This window comes from Gigantopelta aegis, chromosome 4 (assembly GCF_016097555.1).
Source record: "Gigantopelta aegis isolate Gae_Host chromosome 4, Gae_host_genome, whole genome shotgun sequence".
In the NCBI taxonomy this organism is placed as follows: domain Eukaryota; kingdom Metazoa; phylum Mollusca; class Gastropoda; order Neomphalida; family Peltospiridae; genus Gigantopelta; species Gigantopelta aegis.
The window spans coordinates 865,572-891,704 of record NC_054702.1 but is presented as its reverse complement, the minus strand read 5'-3'; the positions used below and the strand labels follow the sequence as shown (position 1 = coordinate 891,704).

Below are 26,133 nucleotides of genomic sequence, written 5' to 3'. Positions count from 1 at the left end.
TCTGTCCAAATGTCCGTCTGGCCCTCTACAGTCAGACTACTCGGGTTTAAAATAAATTTAAACATCTTATCCAACTAAAACGGCTCTCGCACTTGTAGTCTAGTTAACTTGTACGTCACAGAGCAATCAATTTCGTTCGTGCTTAATTTATTACATGATATGGCTGTGGCGACCGGATTTACCGTGGATCAATCAATCCCTCGTCTCACATGAGGAAAATGATCTATAGCGGGTGATCTCTCACATAGGTCAAACGTATTTCATTAGCTCATGTTAGTTCCACGTGTGACCATTCGCCAGCTATCAGAATAGGTTTAGCTCATGTTAGTTCCACGTGTGACCATTCGCCAGCTATCAGAATAGGTTTAGAAATGTTTTATTTAACGACGCACTCAACACATTTTATTTACGGTTATATGGCGTCAGACATATGGTTAAGGACCACACAGATTTTGAGAGGAAACCCGCTGTCGCCACTTCATGGGTTACTCTTTCCGATTAGCAGCAAGGGATCTTTTATTTGCGCTTCCCACAGGCAGGATAGCACAAACCATGACCTTTGTTGAACCAGTTATGGATCACTGGTCGATGCAAGTGGTTTACACCTACCCACTGAGCCTTGCGGAGCACTCACTCAGGGTTTGGAGTCGGTATCTGGATTAAAAATCCCATGCCTCGACTGGGATCTCAACCCAGTACCTACCAGCCTGTTGACCACCCAGTTTTAAAATTGTCGCCGGGGGAGAATGCCCCCGGACCCCACTATACATCTCGTGCCATGCTTAGCAAGGACCCTAATCATTAGCCCACCCCACTTTAAAAAAAAATATGCTCCGACGGGCCTCAAAGCTTCTATAATAATGTTTATTAATGCAGCTAGCGCTACAGAAAACCGCAGCTAGTCATTTAGTGTACACTTCCGTTAGTACACTCTGTTACACAAACGGATTCATATTAACTGCAAATATTAAAACTTTTATTAAGATGCCCTTTTAACGAGAGAGAGAGAGAGAGAGAGAGAGAGAGAGAGAGAGAGAGAGAGAGAGAGAGAGAGAGAGAGAGAGAGAGAGAGAGAGAGAGAGAGGAGAGGAGAGATAGAGACACACAGACAACGCTTTACCACCGGGCTGCATGCCGCCCCCGTCAGAGGAATGCCGCTATATTTTTCCATCTGCAGCAAGGGGTCTTTTATATTCACTTTTCTACAGACAAAACAGCACGTACCACGGACTTTGAAATACCAGCCGTGTTATATAAATATGCTACACGAAGTAATATGTTGGAGAGTTTTAAAAAATGGTATGGGTTGGTTGGGCGTACGCATACATCACACCTTCCTGGGAATATGTGAAATATACGGGGAATACAGAATCCGAGAATATGTGAAATATACGGGGAATACAGAATCAGGGAATATGTGAAATATACGGGGAATACAGAATCCGGGAATACGTGAAATATACGGGGAATACAGAATCAGTGAATATGTGAAATATACGGGGAATACAGAATCAGTGAATATGTGAAATATACGGGGAATGCAGAATCAGGGAATACGTGAAATATACGGGGAATGCAGAATCAGGGAATACGTGAAATATACGGGGAATACAGAATCAGGGAATACGTGAAATATACGGGGAATACAGAATCAGGGAATATGTGAAATATACGGGGAATACAGAATCAGGGAATATGTGAAATGTACGGGGAATACAGAATCAGGGAATATGTTGAGTCTTCTGGGGCGAGACGTAGCCCAGTGGTAAAGCGCTCGCTTGATGCGTGGTCTGTTTGGAATCGATCCCCGTCGGTGGGCCTATTGAGCTATTTCTCGTTGCAGCCAGTGCACCACGACTGGTATATCAAAGGCCGTGGTATGTGCCATCCTGTCTGTGGGATGGTGCATATAAAAAATACCTTGCTGCTAATCGAAAAGATTAGCCTAAGAAGTGGCGACAGCGGGTTTCCTCTCAATATCTATGTTGTCATTGACGCCATATAACCGTAAATAAAATGTGTTGAGTGCGTCGTTAAATAAAGCATTTCTTTCTTGTTTATGTTGAATGTTTTATTTACTAAAACAAGCACATGGTGTTGATAGTAATGATCTATTTTCAGCCCATCCACAACAAACCGGAGTTCAGGAAGATTCTCCGAGATCTCAAGAGTTGTGAAGATGTCGTCGTCAACGGCGTGCTCAGCAGCTCTGTCATACAACGGTTTGCTGATGTGTGCACGAAGCAGAGTTCACTGACCAGTCCAGCGGTGCCACGTCATCGAAGGAAGTCTCATATCAAGGCAGAACAACAAAGGCGAAAGAAAATTTATGTAAATTTTGTTCTCACATTGGCATTTATTTCTGTATTTGTTGGGGGGGGGGGGGGGGGGATTGGGTTTATGGTGTGTGTGTCGCAGTCGAAAGTTGGGTTTATAGTCCACACTCCACCTCACTCAGTCCTCTCTCTCACACGCACACACACACCACACACACAGTCGAGGGTGGGGTTATAGTCCACACTCCACCTCTCTCAGTCCTCTCTCTATCTGTCACACACACATACACACACACACACATACACAGTGTGTGTGTGTGACTGTGTGTATGTGTGGTGTGTGTGTATGGTGTATACACACACACCACACATACACACAGTCACACAAACACTCAACACACACACACGCACTACACACACATATTCACACACACACTCACACACACACACCACACCGCACACACAGTCGAGGGTGGGGTTATAGTCCACACTCCACCTCTCTCAGTCCTCTCTCTATCTGTCACACACACATACACACAGTCACACACACACTCAACACACACGCACTACACACACATATTCACACACACACACACACACACTCACACACACACACCACACCAACACACAGTCGAGGGTGGGGGTTATAATCCACTCCACCTCACTCAGTCCTCTCTCTCTCACACACACACCACCCCCACCCCCACCCCCCCCCCCCACACACACACACAGACTAGACACACCGATACACAGTTATGGGTGGGGGTTATAGTCTACACTCCACCTCACCCAGTCCTCTCTCTGTCACCCCCCACCCCCCCCCCCACCCCCACCCCCACACACACCCCCACACACACTAGACAGACCGACACAGTCGAGGGTGGGGGTTATAGTCTACACTCCACCTCACCCAGTCCTTCCTCTCTCTCTCTCTCTCTCTCTCTCTCTCTCTCTCTCTCTCTCTCTCTCTCTCTCTCTCTCTCTCTCTCTCTCTCTCTCTCTCTCACACACATATACACACACACACATACACAAACACAAATAGAGAGGTTATATATATGTATATATATATATATATATATATATATATATATATATATATATATATATATATATATATATATATATATATATATATACATACATATACATATACAGATATATAGAGACTGAGAGAGGTGGTGGAGCAAGGGAGAGAAATAACACCCACATGGACCCACCCTCCCCCGAGCAAACACACACACACACACACACACGCACGCACGTATACGCACACAGAGACACGCACACATGCGCGCGCACGCACATAAACTCACTCCCGGGTCTCTCTTTAATATAACTTTCATCCTTCGCGGACTGCACCTAACATCATCATCTACTGTTCACGGTATGACGAATGGAGCCTGGTTGGTGCTTGGTTCACACCCCGGTACCAGCTCCAACTGACAGTGAGTTAACAGTTTGAGACCGATTCTCTCTGACTAACCACCAACAGTTAGCCATTAATCTGTCCTGGACTGACCGTCCTGATAGGTGATGTGCGTGCCAGGACAACGTCCCCTCGTGTAACCGTGCTGATAGGCGATGTGTGTGGCAGGACAACGTGCGCTTGACTGACCGTCCTGATAGGTGATGTGTGTGTCCAGGACAACGTGCGCTCGTCTGGACGTCCTGATAGGTGATGTGTGTGTCCAGGACAACGTGCGCTGGTCTGGACGTCCTGATAGGTGATGTGTGTGTCCAGGACAACGTGCGCTCGTCTAGACGTTCTGATAGGTGATGTGTGTGTGTCGAGGACAACGTGCGCTCGTATAGACGTTCTGATAGGTGATGTGTGTGTGTCGAGGACAACGTGCGCTCGTCTAGACGTTCTGATAGGTGATGTGTGTGTCCAGGACAACGTGCGGTCGTCTAGACGTCCGATAGGTGATGTGTGTGTCCAGGACAACGTGCGCTCGTCTAGACGTTCTGATAGGTGATGTGTGTGTCCAGGTCAAAGTGCGCTCGTGTAGACGTTCTGATAGGTGATGTGTGTGTCCAGGACAACGTGCGCTCGTGTAGACGTTCTGATAGGTGATGTGTGTGTCCAGGGCAACGTGCGCTCGTGTAGACGTTCTGATAGGTGATGTGTGTGTCCAGGACAACGTGCGCTCGTCTAGACGTTCTGATAGGTTATGTGTGTGTGTCGAGGACAACGTGCGATCGTCTAGACGTTCTGATAGGTGATGTGTGTGTCCAGGACAACGTGTGCTCGTCTAGACGTTCTGATAGGTGATGTGCGTGTCCAGGACAACGTGCGCTCGTCTGGACGTTCTGATAGGTGATGTATGTGTCCAGGACAACGTGCGCTCGTCTAGACGTTCTGATAGTGATGTGTGTGTGTCGAGGACAACGTGCGCTCGTCTAGACGTTCTGATAGGTGATGTGTGTGTCCAGGACAACGTGCGCTCGTCTAGACGTTCTGATATGTGATGTGTGTGTCCAGGACAACGTGCACTCGTCTAGACGTCTGATTGGTGATGTGTGTGTCCAGGATAACGTGCGCTCGTCTAGACGTCTGATAGGTGATGTGTGTGTGTCCAGGACAACGTGCGCTCGTCTAGACGTTCTGATAGGTGATGTGTGTGTCCAGGATAACGTGCGCTCGTCTAGACGTCTGATAGGTGATGTGTGTGTCCAGGACAACGTGCGCTCGTCTAGACGTTCTGATAGGTGATGTGTGTGTGTGTGTCGAGGACAACGTGCGCTCGTCTAGACGTTCTGATAGGTGATGTGTGTGTGTCCAGGACAACGTGCGCTCGTCTAGACGTTCTGATAGGTGATGTGTGTGTCCAGGACAACGTGCGCTCGTCTAGACGTTCTGATAGGTGATGTGTGTGTGTGTCGAGGGCCCTTTAACCCTGTCTGACCTTCAATCTGACCCTCGTCACAAATACATTTGAAAATCATCATAAACGAAACAGGTTAATTTGACATGTCGACATGAAATATTTGCTTTTAGTCGAGTGTCTTGAACGAACTGATCAGCCGTGTAATATTCGAGTAGGAAAGATACAGACATGCTATGTCCATGAAATTGTATTTCCTATGGCTGTTTTCTTTCGTAAATGGGCAAATATTTATTAACCTAGTTTATGTTGGTTTCTTCTCGAGAGTTTCCGTTGATTTATCGATGTTATCTTGCAACAGACTCACCTTTGGGTTCTTGTCGACGTCATTCCATCGCTGGCCTATTTGAAGAATGCAAGGAACATTAGTGAATTGGATGTGGTCAATGAAAGTAAGTCTTAGCTCGTCAGCATCTTCATCATCATCATCATTATCATCATCATCATTGTCATCATCATCATCATCATCGTCATCGTCATCATAGACATGTTATTACTGGCACCTATGTATAATACCTATGTTAATGTGTATATAATATCTGATAAAAATGAATTACCCATGTTGAATTTGTTCTTGTATCAATATTTATTCGGGTTGGATTGCCGTCTGCTATTCTGAAGCATCCCGTTCCGGACGTCCCTCCATCTTTTAGAAATATCAATTATTGACAATGAAATGGCTCAATAAATAGATTTTAAAATATCAAAATGCCCAAAGATGACATCCTTCAGACTTGTGGACTAGATGTTCTAAACATGAATAAACTTAATGTCCGATTTTTGGGTTGTATGTTTGCTGCCAGACAACAACTCTTGCTGAGCTTGTCTGCTTATCTATAAACGTAAATATATTAATATGACATCATGATATTCGTTATAATCTCTTCCGACCTTGGTTAGGTACGTAAAATGCACGACAATCTCCATAATATTATATCTGTTTTAATCAATTTCAGCTCTCAAGTGTGTGAATAAACTAAAAGCGCACCATGACTCACAAACACAAAGAATTCATGACTTAAAGAAGGAAAGTAAAGAATGCATGGAAATGATTTGGTAAGACGTAGTTTATATCCATGAACTAGATGTTTGAATGAACAAGATATCTTTGACTCAACTGTAATAAATATGATTTATACTTTGAATGAACGAGATGTCTTTGACTCAACTATACTAGATATGATTTATACTTTGAATGAACAAGAGGACTTTGACTCAACTATACTAGATATGATTTATACTTTGAATGAACAAGAGGTCTTTGACTCAACTATACTAGATATGATTTATACTTTGAATGAACAAGATGTCTTTGACTGAACTATAATATATATGATTTATACTTTGAATGAACAAGATGTCTTTGACTGAACTATAATAGATATGATTTATACTCTGAATGAACAAGATGTCTTTGACTGAACTATACTAGATATGATTTATATTCTAAATGAACAAGATGTCTTTGACTCAACTATACTAGATATGATTTATACTTTAAATGAACAAGATGTCTTTGACTCAACTATACTAGATATGATTCATACTTTGAATGAACAAGATGTCTTTGACTCAACTATACTAGATATGATTCATACTCTGAATGAACAAGATGTCTTTGACTCAACTATAATAGGTATGATGTATACTCTGAATGAACACGATGTCTTTGACTCAACTATACTAGATATGATTTATACTCTGAATGAACAAGATGTCTTTGACTCAACTATACTAGATATGATTTATACTTTAAATGAACACGATGGCTTTGACTAAACAATAGACATGATCTAAATCTCAACGACAGAACCGTTATCCGTCATGCAGACCGTGTCTCTGCACAACGACAGAACCGTTATCCGCCATGCAGACCGTGTCTCTGCACAACGACAGAACCGTTATCCGCGATGCAGATCGTGTCTCTGCATAACGACAGAACCGTTATCCGCGATGTAGACCGTGTCTCTGCACGACAGAACAGTTACCCGTGATGCAGACCGTGTCTCTACACAATGACAGAACCGTTACCCGTGATGCAGACCGTGTCTCTGCACAACGACAGAACCGTTATCCGCGATGCAGACCGTGTCTTTGTACAACGACAGAACCGTTATCCGCGATGCAGATCGTGTCTCTGCACAACGACAGAACCGTTATCTGCGATGCAGATCTGCACGACGACAGAACCGTTATCCGCGATGCAGACCGTGTCTCTGCACGACGACAGAACCGTTATCCGCGATGCAGACCGTGTCTCTGCACGACGACAGAACCGTTATCCGCGATGCAGACCGTGTATCTGCACGACGACATAACCGTTATCCGCGATGCAGACCGTGTCTCTGCACAACGACAGAACCGTTATCCGCGATGCAGACCGTGTCTCTGCACAAAGACAGAACCGTTATCCGCGATGCAGACCGTGTCTCTGCACAACGACATAACCGTTATCCGCGATGCAGACCGTGTCTCTGCACAACGACAGAACCGTTATCCGCGATGCAGACGGTGTCTCTGCACGACAGAACCGTTATCCGTGATGCAGACCGTGTGTCTGCACAGTGCAGTGGAACACCACTCCCAGTGTACTAAATCAAACCTAGCACAGAACAGACCTAGTTGGAGTAAATGATCGATGATGGCCTATACTCATGAATCACTGACCTGTCCCACCTGTGGCACCCGCCATGAGTACTGCCACCTCAGCCGCCAAATCTGTCATCTCATCTAAAACGATGGAAAATGTGCAAGAGTTTCACCAAAGTTAAGAAATGAAACGGTATGCACACGTTCAAAATATGGAATAGCATCAGCCATCATCTTGGTATTCAGTAGATACAGTCTCCAAATGTCTACCACAAAACGTGTTGAATGTCCTCATGGGTCTCTGGACATCGTTATCGTGAACCATCAGCCATCACCTTGGTAAGTGATGTATCGTATTCAGTAGATATAGTCTCCAAATGTCTACCACAAAACGTTCGAATGTTCTCGTGAGTGATGTATCGTATTCAGTAGATATAGTCTCCAAATGTCTACCACAAAACGTGTTGAATGTCCTCGTGAGTGATGTATCGTATTCAGTAGATATAGTCTCCAAATGTCTACCGCAAAACGTTTGAATGTTCTCGTGAGTGATGTATCGTATTCAGTAGATATAGTCTCCAAATGTCTACGACAAACGTTTGAATGTTCTCGTGAATGATGTATCGTATTAAGTAGATATAGTCTCCAAATGTCTACCACGAAAAGTGTTGAATATCCTCGTGTGTGATGTATCGTATTCAGTAGATATAGTCTCCAAATGTCTACCACAAAACGTGTTGAATGTCCTCGTGAATGATGTATCGTATTCAGTAGATATAGCCTCCAAATGTCTACCACAAAACGTGTTGAATGTCCTCGTGAGTGATGTATCGTATTCAGTAGATATAGTCTCCAAATGTCTACCACAAAACGTGTTGAATGTTCTCGTGAATGATGTATCGTATTCAGTAGATATAGCCTCCAAATGTCTACCACAAAACGTGTTGAATGTCCTCGTGTGTGATGTATCGTATTCAGTAGATATAGCCTCCAAATGTCTACCACAAAACGTTTGAATGTTCTCGTGAATGATGTATCGTATTAAGTACATATAGTCTCCAAATGTCTACCACAAAACGTGTTGAATGTCCTCGTGAGTGATGTATCGTATTCAGTAGGTATAGCCTCCAAATGTCTACCACAAAACGTGTTGGATGTCCTCGTGTGTGATGTATCGTATTCAGTAGATATAGTCTCCAAATGTCTACCGCAAAACGTTTGAATGTTCTCGTGAGTGATGTATCGTATTCAGTAGATATAGTCTCCAAATGTCTACCACAAACGTTTGAATGTTCTCGTGAATGATGTATCGTATTAAGTAGATATAGTCTCCAAATGTCTACCACGAAACGTGTTGAATGTCTTCGTGAGTGATGCATCGTATTCAGTAGGTATAGCCTCCAAATGTCTACCACAAAACGTGTTGAATGTACTCGTGTGTGATGTATCGTATTCAGTAGATATAGTCTCCAAATATCTACCACAAAACGTGTTGAATGTCCTCGTGAGTGATGTATCGTATTCGGTAGATATAGTCTCCAAATGTCTACCACAAAACGTGTGAATGTCCTCGTGAGTGATGTATCGTATTCAGTAGATATAGCCTCCAAATGTCTACCACAAAACGTTTGAATGTTCTCGTGAATGATGTATCGTATTAAGTAGATATAGCCTCCAAATGTCTACCACAAAACGTGTTGAATGTCCTCGTATGTGATGTATCGTATTCAGTAGATATAGCCTCCAAATGTCTACCACAAAACGTGTTGAATATCCTCGTGAGTGATGTATCGTATTCAGTAGATATAGTCTCCAAATGTCTATCACAAAACGTGTTGAATGTCCTCGTGAGTGATGTATCGTATTCAGTAGATATAGTCTCCAAATGTCTACCACAAAACGTTTGAATGTTCTCGTGAATGATGTATCGTATTAAGTAGATATAGCCTCCAAAAGTCTACCACAAAACGTGTTGAATGTCCTCGTGAATGATGTATCGTATTCAGTAGATATAGTCTCCAAATATCTACCACAAAACGTGTTGAATGTTCTCGTAAATGATGTATCGTATTCAGTAGATATAGTCTTCAAATATCTACCACAAAACGTGTTGAATGTTCTCGTAAATGATGTATCGTATTCAGTAGATATAGACTCCAAATGTCTACCACAAAATGTGTTGAATGTCCTCGTGAGTGATGTATCGTATTCAGTAGATATAGCCTCCAAATGTCTACCACAAAACGTTTGAATGTTCTCGTAAATGATGTATCGTATTAAGTAGATATAGCCTCCAAATGTCTACAACAAAACGTGTTGAATGTCCTCGTGAATGATGTATCGTATTCAGTAGATATAGCCTCCAAATGTCTACCACAAAACGTTTGAATGTTCTCGTAAATGATGTATCGTATTAAGTAGATATAGCCTCCAAATGTCTACAACAAAACGTGTTGAATGTCCTCGTGAATGATGTATCGTATTCAGTAGGTATAGCCTCCAAATGTCTACCACAAAACGTGTAGAATGTCCTCGTGTGTGATGTATCGTATTCAGTAGATATAGCCTCCAAATGTCTACCACAAAACGTGTAGAATGTCCCCGTGTGTGATGTATCGTATTCAGTAGATATAGTCTCCAAATGTCTACCACAAAACGTGTTGAATGTCCTCGTGTGTGATGTATCGTATTCAGTAGATATAGCCTCCAAATGTCTACCACAAAACGTGTTGAATGTCCTCGTGAATGATGTATCGTATTCAGTAGATATAGTCTCAAATATCTACCACAAAACGTGTTGAATGTTCTCGTAAATGATGTATCGTATTCAGTAGATATAGTCTCCAAATGTCTACCACAAAACGTGTTGAATATCCTCGTGAGTGATGTATCGTATTCAGTAGATATAGCCTCCAAATGTCTACCACAAAACGTTTGAATGTTCTCGTAAATGATGTATCGTATTAAGTAGATATAGCCTCCAAATGTCTACAACAAAACGTGTTGAATGTCCTCGTGAATGATGTATCGTATTCAGTAGATATAGCCTCCAAATGTCTACCACAAAACGTGTTGAATGTTCTCGTAAATGATGTATCGTATTCAGTAGATATAGTCTCCAAATGTCTACCACAAAACGTGTTGAATGTCCTCGTGAGTGATGTATCGTATTCAGTAGATATAGCCTCCAAATGTCTACCACAAAACGTGTTGAATGTCCTCGTGAGTCTCCGGACCTCGTGAACCATGGGTCTTCGGTTAGGCTATAGATATTATAGATATCTAAACTTTGAATTAGAAGTCTTTGACTGGACTATATATATGATCTGTACTTTGCTCCCTTGCACAGATAATGTGATACATAAACAACGATTATTTAAAGAGTGAACCGATGACGGCAAGATAGTCGCTGCTGACCAAGCTAGACGAATATTTCCTTTTAATTTTATATTATTAATCACTTTGTACTTTGTCTGAAGATTTTAAAACACATAACATATGAGAAAACACAATGCAGTGATTTCCAAGCGAGCCTGCTGAGCGGTAGAATATGCTGATCTATAATATAATATATACTGATGAGAAAAAGAGACTGCATCAGTAGTAACAGCTAATACCGACTTGAACCAAACCCCTCATCTACGTTAACCGACCTACTGACATACAGGCATAACTATTCTGGTGACCATTATACTGTATCTCTTGTATACGGGCATAACTACTGTGGTGACATTATACTGTATCTCTTGTATACGGGCATAACTACTGTGGTGACATTATACTGTATCTCTTGTATACGGGCATAACTACCGTGGTGACATTATACTTTATCTCTTGTATACGGGCATAACTACTGTGGTGACATTATACTGTATCTCTTGTATACGGGCGTAACTACTGTGGTGACATTATACTGTATCTCTTGTATACGGGCATAACTACTGTGGTGACCATTATACTGTATCTCTTGTATACGGGCATAACTACTGTGGTGACATTATACTGTATCTCTTGTATACGGGCATAACTACTGTGGTGACTATTATACTGCATCTCTGTTATGCAGGCATAACTACCGTGGTGACATTATACTGTATCTCTTGTATACGGGCATAACTACTGTGGTGACTATTATACTGAATCTCTGTTATGCAGGCATAACTACCGTGGTGACATTATACTGTATCTCTTGTATACGGGCATAACTACTGTGGTGACTATTATACTGCATTTCTGTTATGCAGGTATAACTACCGTGGTGACATTATACTTTATCTCTTGTATACGGGCATAACTACTGTGGTGACATTATACTGTATCTCTTGTATACGGGCATAACTACTGTGGTGACCATTATACTGTATCTCTTGTATACAGGCGTAACTACTGTGGTAACTATTATACTGTATCTCTTGTATACGGGCATAACTACTGTGGTAACTATTATACTGTATCTCTTGTATACAGGCGTAACTACTGTGGTAACTATTATACTGTATCTCTTGTATACAGGCGTAACTACTGTGGTGACTATTATACTGTATCTCTTGTATACGGGCATAACTACTGTGGTGAACATTATACTGTATCTAAAATACCTCGTTTTTACATAGCTGTATATATATATATATATATATATATATATATATATATATATATATATATATATATATATATATATATGTATGTATGTATGTATGTATGTATGTATGTATGTATATATATATATATATATATATATATATATATATATATATATGTCACGGGGATCCTATAATACCCGTAACTGAATAAAACACGATTATCCAAATATCTCTCCTAACTGTATATCTATTAGATCTCTCTGTAACGGGCAGTTATACCCGCGTGGCTCGGTTCTAGGTATATCAGAGATAAGATCTATATATAAAGTATATGTAATATAGCACGTTTAGTTCACTAGAAAACACAACAAAAACACAATACACTTTGGAATCTGTATTAATACTACGCTGACAAATGTACTGCCGCAGTAGTTAATTAACAACAACAAATAATAACAACCCAGAACTGATCACTTATTTAGTTAATCTCTAGGTGTCTAGTTTGCACATATTCTAATCACTTCACCGTGACACAACACCCACACGTGTGATAATTGAGAAACGCTTCCAGGGGAACTTAATTAATAAAGAAATTACAACTCTATTCCTAACTGGTTAATTTTTAATTAACCCTTAACTACTCATTCAGTAACCTTGTAATACAGACTTAATACTGGTACCTATCACAATAAAGACAATAACCTACAGTTTACTTAGGTCCTCTAGGATGACTGGTTAAGCTTTAATAATTTTAGACAGTGAAGCCTACAATTTACTTCGTCAGTTTACCGGAAACACTGTCTAAATAATATTGGTATAATACAGTATTAAAATATTTAAAGTCACATCAATCACATCAAGGTTATACAACAGAGCAGAACATATATAATTACCAAGTCCAGTCGGACTACGTTCCCCGGAGCCGTCCAATATGTTTCTCCCTGATATCTCTAAAACCCTAGCTATTTATTATAAAAAATCCGAATATCGCCTGGGTGCACATCGCGGTACTGAATCTTATCATGTGAATTTCCACCACTCCCAGAGTCGATATATTTTCTTAGATGACCAGACATACTGTCGCCAGTTCGCCAGAAATCCCCCGGTCATAAACCGTTCTACCGGAGTTATTACGTAACTACTGGCCACATGGCCTCCGCACCTGATCTGGTTGTGTATTAGAGGGTACGGTCGCGCGGAGGTATTACGTAACAAAGCCCATCTGGTCTTAAGCGCATATTGGGACTGCACACGGCCCTCTAAAACAATTAATATCGCCACAGGCGAAAAGAATTTAAGAGCATGCCCCGTCACAATATATATATATATATATATATATATATATATATATGACTATTATTACAGTGATTTTCAAGCCAGCCTGCCAGCGGGTGGACTACACGGGTGTCTGACACCGAGGTCGCTGGATGACATGTTTGCCGAGCTCGTCACACAGAGAAGCTCCGCCCACTGGACATATTGGATCGTATCCTTGTCGTGTCGTGTCTCCGTCTCGTCTTCAAGTCACGTGGCTTGACGTCCCATGGTGTGGAATAGACTAGCAGGCCTCGTGCTTATAGAGAGAATGATACATGAGTGGCCGTTAGATACCATTTATCTTACAAGTTGTTTTAAAATGTATCTAACGAGCGAAAGCGAGTTTGATACATTCATAAACAATGAGTTGTGAGCTAAAAGCCACCCCACGACTAACCTATGGCGTGTATCTTGTCTCCTTGACACACAACCTACCTATGGCGTGTATCTTGTCTCCTTAACACACAACTTACCTATGGCGTGTATCTTGTCTCCTTAACACACAACCTACCTGTCTACACGAGTCACATTTAAAGCATCCCCACAACGTACCTATGGCGTGTATCTTGTCTCCTTAACACACATCTTACCTATGGCGTGTATCTCGTCTCCTTAACACTGACACGAGTCACGTTTAAAGCATTCCCACAACTTACCTATGGCGTGTATCTTGTCTCCTTAACACACAACTTACCTATGGCGTGTATCTTGTCTCCTTAACACACAACCTACCTATGGCGTGTATCTTGTCTCCTTAACACGCATTCAGTTCAGCTTCTTTCGTTAAACCACTGTTCAAGACATTCAAACAGGAAGTTGTGACGCGGACCGCGGAAGAATTCGTCACTTCACTGAACGAGTGGACTGACACACGTCTTTGTTTGACCTTTCTACGACCTGGTAATTTGCATATTGCTGTTCCAATCATACGTTATACCTTAAACAAAGAACTGTTTTCGTGATAACCCTATGAATATTGGACTATTGTTATATTTTAGGTCTATCTCTTCAAAGGAATGATATGTTTGCTTCTGTTATATATTATCCAATTATTGTGCTAATTGGGGATTATTGTTATTATGACTATTTTTAATGAATATTCTACCAAATTTACTATTCGTCGCAAGTTTCGTTTTTTGTTTTTAGCACAAGATCTTTCCATGCATCCAGAACATTAAAAATGGAATTTGAAAATATTTATCTACAATATATTGGCAGCCGGTTTTGATAATAATTATACATTCAGGATAATGACATCATTTATGTATTTTTGTGTGATCCATTTACAGTCAGAAAGTATTTTGTGCCACGTCGAGAGCTTTAATGGGGGATGCTTCAATCATTTTTGATTTACGGGACATAAATTTGATACGAATTGATAAGGCGTTTATTATTCTATATATAAGATAAATTATGTATATGTAATGTCTGGTATAAGTACAGAAGTATATTTCTCCTGATTGCTGTATTCTGAAAGTAGTGTGTACTGATTACCACCATTGACAGAACAATGCATCAGTATCCGTAGTTTAAGTTTCAGTATCGAATATTTTATATATAAACAGACATCTTCATATTTATTATGCATTAATATGACGCATCCGGACATGTGGAAAGATAGCTTTACTATGTGTGTTGTGTTTTACAGTTGTCATACACGGGTTACGAGATATCGGTGTGCTGACGTCGGTTATAGAGCGCCCAGACGTGTTCAAGGAAGAAGCGTTGAAACTCGTTAAAACCGAGAAGTCAAGAGACGACGATGACACGCCGATCACAGTCATATGTTAAAACCGAGAAGTCAAGAGACGACGATGACACGCCGATCACAGTCATATGTTAAAACCGAGAAGTCAAGAGACGACGATGACACGCCGATCACAGTCATATGTTAAAACCGAGAGGTCAAGAGATAGTTGACCCCCACGCCGATCACAGTCATATGTTCTGTTTGTTTTATAAGTTCTTGAAAGACCTCTGACCCGTTGGACAGAAGTTTGAAGTGAGACAGAGGAGATTCTTATGACTGATGATGGATTCTCAGTGGCAGTCCTCTTACGTGTATTCTCGTTCATTCTAAACTAAGACACCTAATCATACCATACACCTCACATAATATTTATACACCATCATACTAAACACACGTGTCACATGCATACTGTTATACCACACACACGCACATGCATACCCACACATACATTTTTATTTATTAACATTTTTTATTATTTATCTATACATGTAATTTATTAGCACATATCCGATTAAGGTTCAATCACGCTGTCCTGGACACCCACCTCAGCTACCTGAGCTGGCTGTCGATGACATTGGGTTAGTGGTTAGTGGTTAGTGAGAGAGTAGGTGTAGTGACCCTCCCATTGGACGATCAAACCTCGCTCTGGGTGGGTGCCAGTAGCGGGATGCGAACCCAGTAGTTGCCGGCCTTTAGAGCGATTACTAACCACTACAACACCAAGGCAGGTACTTGTTTGACGTGTCAGTGTGCATGTTGTGTGTGTGTGTATGTATGTGTGTGTGTGTGTGTGTGTATGTGTGTGTCTGTGTATGTGTGTCTCTGTGTGTGTGTGTGTGTGTGCGTGTCTGTGTGAGTGTGTGTCTGTGTGTTTGTCTCTCTGTGCGTGTGTGTGTCTGTCTGTTTGTGTGTGTGTGTGTGTGTGTGTGTGTGTGTGTGTGTGTGTGTGTGTGTGTATGTGTGCGTGTATGTGTGTGTCTCGGTGTGTGTGTTAGTGTCTGTGTGTGTGTGTGTCTCTGTGTGTGTGTGTGTGTGTGTGTGTGTGTGTGTGTGTGAGTGTTACAAGACACAGACCTCTAGAAACAGCCATCAACGTCTCGCTTAGAATACGACTCATCTGTGTCCAGCCAGCGCCATCATAGTTTGACACCCAATAGGCGACATCTATTCCATTCCGTTCATTGTGGTGAAAGCGAGTTGGATACGTTTCTAAACGAGTTTTAAGATAAATGGTATCTAACGGACACGTATGTAGTATTCTATTTCTTACATATACTCACAAAACAGTTTTTAAATACATTTAAACGCCTTTTTCAACTAAAACCAGCCCAAGTTCAGCCAGTAAATGTTTCGCTAACGTTCGCGAACTATTTGATTGGTTCCCGACGTGGCCACGTGGTTTAATGTGAGGCGCCTAAACCAGTGTAGCGGACGTTTTTCCGCTCGGTCTGTTTGAACGCAGCCCTGTTTACTGCTCAAGCGCTTTAGTTACCTTATGCGTCACAGACAAGTCAATTTCTAGATAACATGACAGTTGTACGTCACAGAGTGATCAATTTCAAATGTGCTTTTTTTCATTGGATGGTATGACCTGGGCCAATTTTACAAAACATCGTAAGCTACGTTTTTTCACGTAACTGTAAATCTACGACTAAAAGACAATCCTTATCACTATTATAGTACAACAAATATAGTTTTAAGTACACCTTTTTCATTTTCTTTGGTCAGTAAAATGCTCCATCTCCCTTAATGTGCGAAATAGATGCCAAACACGTGTAAACGCATGTCAGGTGTAGCTGGTAGTCGCAGACGTGAACTTACAATGTTTAGTGAAATTGGCCCCTGGAGCAGCCAGTCGTATGTCTTCAACTTGTCAATCTAATTAAAATTAGCTTCACTGGTTAATTACTATTACCTGTGGATCTAACAGCACCTCGTTGGAGCTTATGTCCAGTTAACCTTTTATTCGACAAATCAAAACCTTACTTGCAAAATCATGCCAGTGATTTGAAAAGAATTCGAAAACATTCGGGATTATGCCGAGGGTATACGAAATGATTCGGGTGAATTACGAAGTATGCCGAAAACTAATTTCAATATAAAATTTTATATAAAATTTGTTTCAAGACGAAAAACATCCCCGTGATGGTATAGCCATAAAATCTGTTTATACTAGTATACAATCCAGAGTTTATTGCTGCACTTTTCCCCCTGTTTTTTTAATGTTGAAATAGACCAACAAGTTCACCTATTGCATAAATAGTCTTGCCCGATACTTTTAGAATTTGTATGCTCCCGAATAACGCTATAAAAGGCGAAGTGTAATTGGTCGATATTTAAATTGTTATTTATAGATGAAATGTCACCAGGACATGGGAGTCCACGAAAGGCTGCTAGATTTACTGGTAGGCCAGTAGAGCTACTTTTAATCAGATTGTCAACTTGTTACCACATGTATATGTGTTATTAGTATGTGTTACTAAAAATAATGAATCATGTTCTCCAAAGTTGCCACTCTCTAAATCTGTCGTTGTTTAATGTGAAATAACACAATAATGTGCGTGGGTCGTTTATATATGATACCATAGTATGTTTCATCTGCTAGTGTGAAATAACACAATAATGTGCGTGGGTCGTTTATAATAACACAATAATGTGCGTGGGTCGTTTATAATAACACAATAATGTGCGTGGGTCGTTTATACTAACACAATAATGTGTGTGGGTCGTTTATAATAACACAATAATGTGCGTGGGTCGTTTATACTAACACAATAATGTGTGGGGGTCGCTTATACTAACACAATAATGTGTGTGGGTCGTTTATAATAACACAATAATGTGCGTGGGTCGTTTATAATAACACAACAATGTGTGTGGGTCGTTTATATATAATACCATAGTATGATTCATCTGCTAGTGTGAAATAACACAATAATGTGCGTGGGTCGTTTATACTAACACAATAATGTGCGTGGGTCGTTTATAATAACACAATAATGTGCGTGGGTCGTTTATATACGATACCATAGTATGATTCATCTGCTAGTGTGAAATAACACAATAATGTGTTTGGGTCGTTAATTCAAGAAAGATAATCTAAGTCGGTTACATGTCTGCCTGTTTCTTTGTGTGTCTCTCTATGTGTCTGTCTGTCTGTATGTCTCCGTATCTGTCGCTCTCTCGCTATCTCTTTGTCTGTCTCTCTGTCCACCTGTGTCTCAATCTCTGTCTGCCTATCTCTCTCTCTGTCTCTGCCTGGCTCTCTCCCCCCTCCCCCCCCCCCTCTCTCTCTCTCTCTCTCTCTCTCTCTCCGTACCCTCCGTACCCTCTTAGCTAGCTCCCGTCTCGTCCCGATCCTACGACATAAGCACCTTACCCTCTTAGCTAGCTCCCGTCCCGTCCCGATCCTACGACACAAGCACCTTACCCTCTTAGCTAGCTCCCGTCCCGTCCCGATTCTACGACACAAGCACCGTACCCTCTTAGCTAGCTCCCGTCCCGTCCCGATCCTACGACACAAGCACCGTACCCTCTTAGCTAGCTCCCGTCCCGTCCCGATCCTACGACACAAGCACCGTACCCTCTTAGCTAGCTCCCGTCCCGTCCCGATCCTACGACACAAGCACCGTACCCTCTTAGCTAGCTCCCGTCCCGTCCCGATCCTACGACACAAGCACCGTACCCTCTTAGCTAGCTCCCGTCCCGTCCCGATCCTACGACACAAGCACCTTACCCTCTTAGCTAGCTCCCATCCCGTCCCGATCCTACGACACAAGCACCTTACCCTCTTAGCTAGGTCCCGTCCCGTCTCTAGAAACACTACTGGTGACTGTGTACGTTGATAGCAAAAACACGTGTTCATTAAAGTGTCTTCATTTGATGTTGTTGTTGTTGTTCGTTCGTTCGTTCGTTCGTTCGTTGTTGGGGTTTTGTTTTTGTTTGAGTTTGTTGACTTATAAATAAATATTATAAACGATCTGACGTCACAGTTAATATTTTGGTATACGTGTGTGTGTGTTGTGTGTTGTGTGTGTGTTGTGTGTGCGTGTTTGTGTATGTGTGTGTGGTATGTCTGTGTGTGTGTGTGTGTGTATGTGTGTGTGTGTGTGTGGTATGCCTGTCTGTGTGTGTGTGTGTGTGTGTGTGTGTGTGTGTGTGTGTGTGTGTGTGTTTGCGTGCATACCAACGGGCCGTCAGTCGCTGGTTTATGGAATGGTGTTTTCCTCTGTGTCCACAAGTACCAGACGTCTGCTGTGATTATAAGATCAATGAACCGTTACTGAACTAAGTCTGTCAAGTTCATCCGTGTCATTCAATATTACGTAACCAATCACAGTCACTGTAGTCCGTTTGCGTCAAAAGGAAACCAGTCAACTGTATTACTTTATAATGAATAAAGTTAAAATTCGTATAACAACATAGTAATAAGTTTTAAACCCATGTCAACTAAGACGTGTCTGATAAAAGAAAGTATAAAATCAACTTTAATCAGCTATTTGAAAATGTTTCAAATTGGTGGGTTTTGGAATAACCAGTCCATATTGTAGGTGTTTTGTCTCGGTAAATGAAGAATTTCAGATATCCACTGATTCAGCATAAACTGCTTTATCACCTCTCACGTTTGTCCTTATACAGTTATATCGCTGTTCCATTAATCTTAAGAAATAAAAAACATTTCTAAAGAACTGTTAAAGCAATACATTCTCCCTAACGGGCCCAACATATTTTACTATCAAGGGCCATACCACACACACACCACACTCACACAAACCACCACCACACAAAGGTACACACACCACACCACACCACACGCGCACACCACACACAGACACATACACCACACACACTCACACCATATACACACCCACCACACACGCCACATACACACGCACACATACCATACATACATGACCCACACACACCTCATACACACACACACCAAACACGCCACACATACACACAAACACCACACACACCATACACAAACACATACACACACACACACCACACGCACGCACACAGACACACACCAAACACACGCCACACACACATACATACACACACACACAGAGACACACAAACCCACTCAAACACAAACACATACACGCACACGCATACACACACACACATACACGCACGCACATGCATACACACACATACATACATACACACAGACACACACACACATACACACACACATACATACACACACTGTTCATTACCTCCAACTAGGCTGACATTGGCTTGGATTATACAATCCCTGGAGTAATGTTGTGTAGTTGTCACTCGGTGTATGACATAATGCAGGTTATATCAATATCGGAGTTCAGCTACGCTGCATATATCTACAACGAGTCGACGAGTCAAGCTCTCGGGAAACCATCAGTCCGGACAGAAACAATACAAATATAACTCAGGTTATTTTAGAAAATAGCTATTTGGTGTCTAATAAATATTAGTGGTTATTGCCACTGTACGTCTACACTGATACCCGGAACGAAAAGCAGCTTGTATTAACGGGATATGTTATACGCAGATCAGTCGTGGTGCACTGGTTGGAACGGGAATAAGGCGACCAGGCCTCTTGATCACCACGAAAGAGTCGCAGACCCTAGATTTAACCCGTTAGAACGGACACTGTTTGGTAAATCTACAAACATGTGACACATATAGACAGATAGATAGATAGATAGATAGATAGATATACAGAGATACAGAGATAGATATAGAGATAGATAGATAGATAGATAGATAGATAGAGATATACAGAGATACAGAGATAGATATAGAGATAAATAGATACAGAGAGAGGAGAAAGATAGAAAAAAGTGATAAGTGACAGTGAGACACTCAGAGAGATACTGTATACCTACCGATACACACACACACACACACACACACACACCCACACAGAGAGAGACGTACACATACACAAGCACACACACATACACAGAGACACACATACACAAACACACGCAGAGACGCACACACAAACACGCACACACACACACATACATATATACTATATACAGACACACAAACACATGTAAATATTGTATGCAGATACACACACACGTACACACACGCACACACATTCCATGCATCTACTTTTCGTTGTTTTGACACTGATTTAGCTAAACGTATAGCTATTGATATTGTTGTGCCATGTTGATAAACTGCTGTTTGGCTTTCATACAAATACATAAGAGTACATCTTCATTCACGTCGCCAGCCATTCTTCGACACCCGTGAGATAGGTCACCCGTTTCCGACATCAACCGGCCTTGGTGGCGTCGTGGTAGGTAGGTACTGGCTTCGGATCCCAGTCGAGGCATGGGATTTTTAATCCAGATACCGACTCCAAACCCCGAGTGAGTGTTCCGCAAGGCTCAATGGGTAGGTGTAAACCACTTGCACCGACCAGTGATCCATAACTGGTTCAACAAAGGCCATGGTTTGTGCTATCCTGTATGTGGGAAGCGCAAATAAAAGATCCCTTGCTGCTAATCGGAAGAGTAGCCCATGTAGTGGCGACAGCGGGTTTCCTCTTAAAATCTGTGTGGTCCTTAACCATATGTCTGACGCCATATAACCGTAAATAAAATGTGTTGAGTGCGTCGTTAAATAAAACATTTCTTTCTTTTTCTTTCGTTTCCGACATACGCTGAAGGTCACATTTGAGACTTGTGATTGGTTACTCCTTGGAGATGACCTGAGTAACGTACATCGTCTGAAGCTTTATTGTTCTTATTTGTTGTTTGCTCATTAAAATACACTATGGAATTATGAAATAGTTGGATTAAAACCTGACATTTCAATGAATGTTTTTATCCCTGCCACCCATTTTTAAAAATTATTATTAATTTTGGAGCGGTATATTTCCTTTTAGTTTACAATGAGGTAGAGGTGAAATAGCACATTAGTGACTTAAAACATTGTAGTCATGCGTCATGACACAAAATAATTATTTTATAGTTTTTGTAATTTATATTTCTGTGAGGTTTTCCGGGTTTTGTCCGTTGGAGACGATTTATCAGACAATTCATCCCCAATACACACTCATGTATTATTACTACATACACACACACACACACACACACACACACACAGAGAGAGAGAGAGAGAGAGAGAGAGAGAGAGAGACAGAGAGAGACAGAGAGAGAGGGGAGTCAGACAGAGAGAGAGAGAGAGAGAGAGAGAGAGAGAGAGAGAGAGAGAGAGAGAGAGAGAGAGATGGGAGATGTCATGTCATGTCATAGGGTTTTACGTGCACATTCAGAACAAGCTGTTGTAGCGCACGCCTGGGAGAGGAAGGGAGAGAGAGAGTGTGTGTGTTTGAGTCTCTCTCTCTCTCTCTCTCTCTCTCTCTCTCTCTCTCTCTCTCTCTCTCTCTCTCTCTCTCTCTCTCTCTCTCTCTCTCTCTCTTTCGTGGAATGCAAAACAAACGCTAAAATGTGGTCTCCCTATTCACAAGGTTCTGTGGTACACAGAGTTCATGGATAAGTAAACCTTGATATCAGATGACGCACGACCGATTTAGTTTTTCCGATAAACACTTCTACCGTACGTTCTTGTCGTTCCTTATCTACGATCAGTGGGAGTAGGACCACAGGTTGGTAACGTTGACGTGTGCGGTGTGTATTGTAGCACAGTATACACACGACAAGTCACAGTTAAAGGTACTTGGTCCTGTGGTATCAATATATAGACAAAACTATATAATATATATTATGTGGTTTTCTGATTTCTGTATTCCACGAGTGTAAATACACTCGTGGAATACAGAAATCCAAAAACCACATATATGTGGTTTTGTATTTATTACATACTCTAAGTTGGAATTTTTTTTCCAAATAATAATTTAGAAATTGTAACACTGCTAGCTAATGACGGGGATTTCTACATTTACACAACTAGGTCAGCTGTGTTACTACGCGGACCGAAGAACCACCAATTATTACACATAGGAATATAGTTCTATTTAAACAATAAACAGAAATAAGAAAGAACGAGTGAAAAGTTACCTATAATTTTAATGATATTGTTTGAAATGCCTTTTAAAGACAATGTAATAGCTAAAATTCACGAATAATATAATATTTAATTTGCTCGTAATACGTCAGAAAACTTTCAGCGTGCCAGTTTTATCAACGAAGAAAAACGTCAAGAATTGTTCACTCAGTGTCTGAGTCGTCATCGGTGTGTTTTCTTTTATTGATGTTCATGAAATTATTCGTTGCTGAAAAGTTTAATTTTATATTAAATGTGCCTTCATAAATCATCGCTCCACTGAATAATCCGGTTGACAGTTCATTCAAGTTTTCTACGTGAGGAGACGGCATTGTTGCTAAAGTCGACGACAGTCACTTTTCGCACCCTTTTTTTGGCTTCGTACACAATAAATATAGCATATCTTACCGTAATTTCACTAGAAATCCATATTTCGTAAAAGGTGTAATTTTTTAATCACAAGATTTTGTTCAAAGACATCCAGGTACATTAGTAATGTTAAAGCCGCACACCCTAGTTCCATCCAGCGAAAATAAATTATAATTTAGTTAATCTACAAACCTGTAACACACTTAGATCACGTTTTTATCAAATGGAGTGAAAAAGCAGGTTTTATATCGATAAATACCATGGGAATCCCCATGTCCCAATTGCTTGAAATAATTTTGAAAGTTAGTATTCTGATGTCACCGGTAGAAGCACAACAATGCCTACGTCACGACAAATTTCACAGACTTGGGGTGCGTTCGTTTCACCTCTCCTGGACATGTTCCAACTGTTCTGTCCTGGTTGTATCCCCTCTCCAGATATCGTAAGACTTAGCAAAATTATTGGTTTTAAGGGTTTGTAACGTTTTGTATTGAGACACTTACTTGTCTGAACTTTATTGTTACTGAAAATGTTCACGAACTGTGAAGAAAAATTTCACAAATGAACAACAACAAATCAGATGTTTATTGCGCGAACCGTGCACGAGAAAACAAACCGAACCAAAATGATAACGGTCACGTGATATACCAACGTCTGTGACATTAAAAATAGATTGGACCTCGCTTGCTTAACGGTTTTTTCTCGACAACACGTTTTGTGAAAAAATGCAAAAAATGCATTTTGTAAACATCAGGATTACCAAAAAGCACTTCAGGTGAATGGAAATGTGTATTCTAAATAATAAAATGTAAGTAAAGTGCAATTTTATTTGTGAAAAATGGGGTTTAATAGCGAAAAACAACGCCGTAATGGTTAACAAATAAACGTAACTAGGGTGTGTCCCTTTTAGAAAAGAAAAAAAATTCAATAGCAATTTTACATTGGAATTTTTCCAAAAAGGAAACGTCATGTACCCAGTTTATGGTTAGGTCTCACTACACAGATAGTTCCTAATTGTGACACATGTTATGGTTCACATATTCACTTCTAGGAAATGGTGAAGAATTAAAACAATATGTATGTTTAATGGTAAGCCTTCTGGCTGTATTTTCCCCATGTTATTTTGTAATATTGTGCATCGACCTTTTGGGACATGGGTATATAGCGCAAGTGACAGCCGGAGTGAATCGGTTAATGTACCACCTGTTCAGACCGGTACTACAGTCAGATGCGGTCCTATAGCAAAAAACTGAGACGGAAATGTTCTCAATTTTGGAGTGAAAATAAATGCTTATATAATGTATGTTCGCAATTGTGTAAGTTGTTTGTGCCAACGAGAACCCGTTCTATGGGCAATCTTCGCTTGAAGTTGGGCAGTTTAACATGGGTTTCAATGGCAGATGACATCTGTGTAGTGAGACCTTATTGTAAGGAGATGCAAAGTGACGTCATTGGAATACTGACGTCATTTAAATTCAAAATTAGCTGTATTATTAGTGCTGCGCCACATTAAAATAAAAACTAGTCTACTAACCTTGACCCCTGTCACAAATTCTGGACAAAATATTAATTTGAAGTTTTGAAAGATGAAAGAAATAAAACGTACCTTTTGTCAAATATACCATATCACAAAATTACGGTTGGAGATGTTTTATTTATTGAAAAAGAATAAGAATTGTGTACGATGTAACGAAGCCAAAACAAGGGTCCAAAAAGTGACTGTCGTCGACCTTAGGCTTAACTATCGTGGATTAAAAGCTCGTTGATTAGTAGTGTTCCCGTCTCAAGTTTTGATATCGCGCTCATTAAATTGTAAATATTTGTCACTGTTTTCGTCTGTTTTCAGTTCAAATTTTCCACAAAATAACATTTTAAACAAACCAAGCACAAACTTTGTTTACATATCGCGAAGGGCATTCCCGGTAACCATGTGCTATAAATAGTAGCGTTGAATACGGTATAGTTCCGGCAGTTGAGTTGAATACGGAAAGTTGTATTCAATTCTTGTATTCAGAGCTGTATTTATATAGTAAGATTTAATGGGTATGTAATAATACAGTATATGGAGATGGTTGCTTGTATTTTTGGGAGTTGTTTTTGGTCTGTTGGGTGTTTTTCTCTTCTTTTCTCACTTTTTTTTTGGGGGGGGGGGGAAGTCACGTGATGTTTTTGTTGTTGTTTTTTGGTGGGCGGGGGAGAAGGGAGGGAGGGTGTTCTTTTTTTTAATCTAAAATTTACTTTCTCGCTTGATGTGGGTTTTTTTTTTACCCGTACCCGTGTTAAGTTTATTTTTAAGTATATAATCACATTTCATTTGAACTTATTTTCGTGCTTATATCCAATTCAGG

The 26,133-nt window shown here is 40.8% G+C and overlaps 1 protein-coding gene across 1 annotated transcript in view; it reads left to right on the top strand.

Moving 5' to 3' along the window:
• LOC121370256 overlaps window positions 1-16,250 on the top strand; it is an 18,898-nt gene extending 2,648 nt beyond the window's left edge. Inside the window, exons 2-7 of the mRNA XM_041495380.1 lie at window positions 2,122-2,331; window positions 5,466-5,556; window positions 6,121-6,220; window positions 13,702-13,822; window positions 14,423-14,553; window positions 15,302-16,250. Coding sequence (XP_041351314.1) covers window positions 2,122-2,331; window positions 5,466-5,556; window positions 6,121-6,220; window positions 13,702-13,822; window positions 14,423-14,440 — 540 coding nt within the window. The 3' untranslated portion in view covers window positions 14,441-14,553; window positions 15,302-16,250. The remainder of the gene's footprint in view (window positions 1-2,121; window positions 2,332-5,465; window positions 5,557-6,120; window positions 6,221-13,701; window positions 13,823-14,422; window positions 14,554-15,301) is intronic.
• The last annotated feature ends 9,883 nt before the right edge of the window (window positions 16,251-26,133 follow it).